Below are 7,030 nucleotides of genomic sequence, written 5' to 3' on the forward strand. Positions count from 1 at the left end.
TATGTCGAAAAAAGTAAAAAAGTCATAGTATAGTATGTCAAAAAACGTAAAAAAAGTCATAGTATAGTATGTCAAACAAGTAAAAAAAAAGTCATAGTATAGTATGTCGAAAAAAGTAAAAAAAAGTCATAGTATTGTATGTCGAAAAAAGTAAAAAAGTCATAGTATAGTATGTCAAAAAACGTAAAAAAAGTCATAGTATAGTATGTCGAAAAAAGTTTAAAAAAGTCATAGTATAGTATGTTGGAAAAAGTCGAAAAAAGTCATAGTATAGTATGTCAAAAAAAAGTCGTAAAAATGTCATAGTATAGTATGTCGAAAAAAGTCAAAAAGTCATAGTATAGTATGTCGAAAAAAGTAAATAAAAGTCATAATATAGGATGTCGAAAAAAGTAAAAAAGTCATAGTATAGTATGTCAAAAAAAGTCGTAAAAATGTCATAGTATAGTATGTCGAAAAAAGTAAAAAGTCATAGTATAGTATGTGGAAAAAAGTAAAAAAAAGTCATAGTATAGTATGTCAAAAAAAGTAAAAAAAGTCATAGTATAGTATGCCGAAAAAGTAAAAAAAAGTCATACTATAGTATGTCGAAAAAACTTAAAAAGTCATAGTATAGTATGTCGAAAAAGTTAAAAAAAAAAGTCGGCAAAATGTCATAGTATAGTATGTCGAAAAAAGTAAAAAGTCATAATATAGTATGTCGAAAAAGTAAAAAAAAAGTCATAGTATAGTATGTCGAAAAAGTTTTAAAAAAAAGTCATAGTATAGTATGTTAAAAAAGTCGTAAAAAATGTCGTAGTATAGTATGTCGAAAAAAAGTAAAAAGTCATAGTATAGTATGTCGAAAAAAGTTTTAAAAAAAAGTCATAGTATAGTATGTCGAAAAAACGTAAAAAAAAGTCATAGTATAGTATGTCGAAAAAAGTTAAAAAAAGTCATAGTATAGTATGTCAAAAAAAAAGTTAAAAAAAGTCATAGTATAGTATGTCGAAAAAACGTAAAAAAAGTCATAGTAAAGTATGTTGAAAATCTTTAAAAAAAAGTCATAGTAAAGTATGTCGAAAAATCTTAAAAAAAAGTCATAGTACAGTATGTCAAAAAAAGTTTTAAAAAAATCATAGTATAGTATGTCAAAAAAAGTAAAAAAAGTCATAGTATAGTATGTGGAAAAAAGTAAAAAAAAGTCATAGTATAGTATGTCAAAAAAAGTAAAAAGTCATAGTATAGTATGTGGAAAAAAGTAAAAAAAAGTCATAGTATAGTATGTCAAAAAAAGTAAAAAGTCATAATATAGTATGTCCATCCATCCATCCATCTTCATCCGCTTACCCGGGGGCAGCTCCAGCAGGGGACCCCAAACTTCCCTTTCCCGGGCCACATTAACCAGCTCCGACTGGGGGATCCCGAGGCGTTCCCAGGCCAGGTTAGAGATATAATCCCTCCACCTAGTCCTGGGTCTTCCCCGAGACCTCCTCCCAGCTGGACGTCCCTCTACCTAGTCCTGGGTCTCCCCCGAGGCCTCCTCCCAGCTGGACGTCCCTCCACCTAGTCCTGGGTCTCCCCCGAGGCCTCCTCCCAGCTGGACGTGCCTGGAACACCTCCCTAGGGAGGCGCCCAGGGGGCATCCTTACCAGATGCCCGAACCACCTCAACTGGCTCCTTTCGACGTGAAGGAGCAGCGTCTCTACTCCGAGCTCCTCACGGATAACTGAGCTTCTCACCCTATCTCTAAGGGAGACGCCAGCTACCCTCCTGAGGAAACCCATTTCGGCCGCTTGCAGAGACAGCCCAGTTTAATAAAAAAATACCTTCTTTCAAGCATTACAACACTTCTTTAAGACGCACAGGATGAGTTGAGACACTTTCTAATGAAAAACATCTTGGGAAAACAAAGAGGAACTGAGATAATAACCACAAAGACATATAATGCTCCGTCTCAGTTCTACAGTCAGTCAGCGTCGTTCTCATCACTGCTGCAGGTTCAACATTAGAACAAGTCAAACATTAAATCAGCTCATTAAAAAAGAAAGGATGGCAGTTTGGGACAGAAAGATTTCCTGTTGCTTCACGTTACTGCTCGCTGGTAAGACATGGACTTTATTTACGTTACGTTAATATCTTTTCTGATGTTTTTGATAAACTCTAGAAACATTTATGCTTCTGAAGTTGCAGCTCTGCATCTGTTTTATTATTTTCTCGTTTTGTTTTCTGTTTTAGTAGCTGAGGCCTGATGTTAATGATCGATTCTCCAATTTATAAACTGAGTTTGAGTGCCCCCCCTGGTTTCCACAAGTTAATTAATCTGTCGGTACGCGATCTGTGCTGCCTCCACGATCTGATATGTGCATAAATACGTAGTAGAAAACGTGACGGTTCCCCTACACTACTGGCGGCATATTTTTGTAGGCTACATTTTATTCATTACACAGTTCACGGCGGGTCTGTTTTATGAATATATTTAAATAAAATACTTCCTCTGATCCAAAACTGCATATGCACGTCCGTGTACTACGCATCGGCCACATTGTTATCTTTGTGACTTGTAGTGTGGGGATGTTGTGATGTGTTTAACTGTAGCTCACGCTCTGCATTACGAGGTGTTTGCGTGGTTGCCAATCCAAAATAATACAGGAGTTGTTCCATGTTACATCAACATACACCATTATGGTTCCATGTGGCATGAAGTCAGAGTCTTTCTGTCACTGTTCAAATCAAGTTTCTTCATTCCTAATGTCACTGTGTTGTTGTTCCAGGAGCTCTGGGTCAAAGCGTGAACTATCCAGATCCTGTTTGTGGCGTGAAAGGATCGACCGTCACCCTCCCCTGCTCCTTCACACCACTGGAGTCTGTTGCTGATGATATAGGAAAACCTTTGATCGAGGTCGTCAGAGTCGTCTGGTGCACTGATGAATTCTGTCAGCTTCCCGCTAAGTCTGTGTACAACAGCCAATCACAGAACAACGACCGTCGTTACACATACCTGGGAGACAAGAAGGGAGACTGCACTTTACAGATCTCAGATTTACAGGAGAAAGACGACACAACTGTACGCTTCAGAGTGGAAGCTAATGATCGCAGAGCACATTTTACCGGCCAATCAGGAGTGAGAGTCACAGTCGTAGGTAAGAGCATCCTATGATAATGCTTTCAAACACAACATGATTTATCATACGTAAAACAGAGTTAGGCTCTCTTTTTTCAGTTACTAACAGTCACACCTAGAGCCATCTGGGGTCGGAAACAAACAAACAACAGGTATAGAAAAGCATGCTAGAGAGTAGGGCTGTTGGAATGAATACCGAATGGTATTATAGAGGAAGACTGACAGCTCTAATAGACAGACAGAAAGATCCAATGTCGTGCATTATGTCGGCAGGATCATTTAAAAGGCTACCGTGACTACATTGTGCGTCTGCCCTATTTCTGATACCGTGGCGGCAGATATTTTGCCGTGGTGGGCCGCCACTACAAAATCAACATAGAGGAAACACAGCATACTATTGACACATGTACGTGTGTTTGTGTGGAAAGCTTTCATTAAGCAGCTGTAGCAAGGCATCCGGAAATGTCAACAGATGAGATCATCAGCGCACACGGGGCAACAAGCTCACGTTAACACAGGCGCACACAAGAGGCCCAATCATATCGCGCTGATGTGACCGAGCCCGACCCAAACATCATTTCTAAATATCTGTCCGGACCCGTCGGGTCCCGTCGGGCTCGGGTCAGGTATCCATCCTCTAGTGAGAGACTTTCACAGTTGACTCTGCGAACTGTGATGTATGTACTGAATCCGTATACTGTAATCCGTATACTGTAATCCTGTATCCATGTACTGAATGTAATAAACAACGTCTATCTTTAGATGGTGTTCAGATGGAGATCAGAAGCTCCAGAGATGACGGAGAGTTTAAAAGAGGGGAAGCAGTCACACTGAACTGTTCTGCTGAAAGCTGCACTATCCACCAACTGGAGGTCACCTGGTTCAGAGATGGCTCCGCCCTCTCAGAGACTGGCCCCGCCCTCCAGCTCAGCTATCTGACTGCAGAGGATTCTGGGAACTACACCTGTGGTTTGAAGAGGAACATCCGCACCCTCTCCGTCCCATACAGCCTGCACGTGGAGGCTGATGAGGCAGAAGCAGCAGAAGAGGAAGGTTTGTTTAAACAGTTTTCTCTGTTTGCGTTAATGTTATGTAGCCTAACCTGAATCCTGCCAACGGCACAATGTTTAGCTAGCGCTAGCTAACGTCAACATTAGGTAGCCGCAAGCTAACGTTAATGGTAGGTAGCCTAACCTGAATCCTGCCAACGGCACAATGTTTAGCTAGCGCTAGCTAACGTCAACATTAGGTAGCCGCAAGCTAACGTTAATGGTAGGTAGCCTAACCTGAATCCTGCCAACGGCACAATGTTTAGCTAGCGCTAGCTAACGTCAACATTAGGTAGCCGCAAGCTAACGTTAATGGTAGGTAGCCTAACCTGAATCCTGCCAACGGCACAATGTTTAGCTAGCGCTAGCTACCGTCAACATTAGGTAGCCGCAAGCTAACGTTAATTGTAGGTAGCCTAACCTGAATCCTGCCAACGGCACAATGTTTAGCTAGCGCTAGCTACCGTCAACATTAGGTAGCCGCAAGCTAACGTTAATGTTATGTAGCCTAACCTGAATCCTGCCAACGGCACAATGTTTAGCTAGCGCTAGCTAACGTCAACATTAGGTAGCCGCAAGCTAATGTTAATGTTATTTAGCCTAACCTGAATCCTGCCAACGGCACAATGTTTAGCTAGCGCTAGCTAACGTCAACATTGGGTAGCCGCAAGCTAACGTTAATGTTATGTAGCCTAACCTGAACCCTGCCAACGGCACAATGTTTAGCTAGCGCTAGCTAACGTCAACATTAGGTAGCCGCAAGCTAACGTTAATGTTATGTAGCCTAACCTGAATCCTGCCAACGACTGTGTTTAGCTAGCGCTAGCTAACGTCAACATTAAGTAGCCGCAAGCTAACGTTAATGTTATGTAGCCTAACCTGAACCCTGCCAACGGTGCCAATGCTTTCGTTAAAGGTCCCATGACATGGTGCTCTTTGGATGCTTTTATATAGACCTTAGTGGTCCCCTAATACTGTATCTGAAGTCTCTTTATATAGACCTTAGTGGTCCCCTAATACTGTATCTGAAGTCTCTTTTATATAGACCTTAGTGGTCCCCTAATACTGTATCTGAAGTCTCTTTTATATAGACCTTAGTGGTCCCCTAATACTGTATCTGAAGTCTCTTTATATAGACCTTAGTGGTCCCCTAATACTGTATCTGAAGTCTCTTTTATATAGACCTTAGTGGTCCCCTAATACTGTATCTGAAGTCTCTTTATATAGACCTTAGTGGTCCCCTAATACTGTATCTGAAGTCTCTTTTATATAGACCTTAGTGGTCCCCTAATACTGTATCTGAAGTCTCTTTATATAGACCTTAGTGGTCCCCTAATACTGTATCTGAAGTCTCTTTATATAGACCTTAGTGGTCCCCTAATACTGTATCTGAAGTCTCTTTATATAGACCTTACATTCGGGTACATTCACAAAAAGACCCTAGGTTGCATTTTGGCGAGAGTTATGCTTAAAAAAAAACTAAGACATTCGTAACAAGAATATAAAAATGGCAAACAGAAAAGTGTTCAGCCTTGATTTGTAAGAACTGAGAGTTGCAGCAGATCTGTCTGCATTCTTTGCAAGTTATCAGATCAACAAAGAGGAACGTAACAGGGAGGAGAGTAAAGATGGAAAGCTCCTAAAGCTTAGTTCCATATATATGCACGGATTATTAGTTGTTTTGTCGTTAGTGAAGAACAATATTGACCTCGTAGTTGAAAAAGGAGCCTCGTATAAGTGACATTTCCTCCTATGGAGTCCGTTCATTCGCATTCAGACATCGACCCTAGATTGCATTTTGGCGAGAGTTATAACCGTGAAGATTGCAGGAAGGGATGTGATGTAGCTTTTATGTAGAGTGAGCACTGCGCCAGACTCTGTTAAAATAAATAGCTTTTTATACGTTATACATTGCTCGTAAGGAAGTAACAGCAGTAACAGGCAAACCAGCTTTAAAATGAGAACTGTAAAGAGTAACTGATGTAGATCTTCCTGATGTTTAATGTCTAGAGTCCAACAGTCCTTTCTGATCTGTTTCACAGGAACTAAAGCATCTGACCCACTGCTGGCTGTTCGTCTGCTTATCTTCACTCTGCACACTGTTCTCATCATCATAGTAACGGCCATCATCATCAAAAGGTCACTTTCTAATCAGTGACTGCTGAGTCATGTTCCTGTATTTGTATCAGTCTGCTGAGTCATGTTCCTGTATTTATATCAGTCTGCTGAGTCATGTTCCTGTATTTATATCAGTCTGCTGAGTCATGTTCCTGTATTTATATCAGTCTGCTGAGTCATGTTCCTGTATTTATATCAGTCTGCTGAGTCATGTTCCTGTATTTGTATCAGTCTGCTGAGTCATGTTCCTGTATTTATATCAGTCTGCTGAGTCATGTTCCTGTATTTATATCAGTCTGCTGAGTCATGTTCCTGTATTTATATCAGTCTGCTGAGTCATGTTCCTGTATTTGTATCAGTGAGACCCGAAAAACGTCCCTTTAGGTCGTTTGTTCCAGCATCATTCTGACCTATATTGATATTTCTAAAGATTTTTTGTTACACAGACACACACACACACAGACACACACAGAGACACACACACACACACACACACACACACACACAGAGACACACACACACACACACACACACACACACACACACACAGACACACACAGAGACACACACACACACACACACACACACACACACACACACACACACACACACACACACACACACACACACAGACACACACACACAGAGACACACACACAGAGACACACAGAGACACACACACACACACACACACACACACAGACACACAGAGACACACACAGACACACAGACACACACAGACACACAGTGACACACACAA

General features: G+C 40.8%; 1 protein-coding gene across 1 annotated transcript; it reads left to right on the forward strand.

Annotated features, from left to right (window-relative positions):
• Positions 1-1,934: 1,934 nt before the first annotated feature.
• LOC144515035 (sialoadhesin-like) lies at positions 1,935-6,291 on the forward strand (the record flags this gene model as incomplete). The annotated part of the gene is made up of 4 exons (XM_078245703.1): positions 1,935-2,083; positions 2,754-3,122; positions 3,866-4,156; positions 6,195-6,291. Coding segments are annotated over exons 1-4 (809 nt in total), but the record flags the coding sequence as incomplete, so codon positions are not given.
• Positions 6,292-7,030: the final 739 nt, after the last annotated feature.

This window comes from Sander vitreus, unplaced genomic scaffold, assembly GCF_031162955.1.
Source record: "Sander vitreus isolate 19-12246 unplaced genomic scaffold, sanVit1 ctg849_0, whole genome shotgun sequence".
NCBI classification, from domain to species: domain Eukaryota; kingdom Metazoa; phylum Chordata; class Actinopteri; order Perciformes; family Percidae; genus Sander; species Sander vitreus.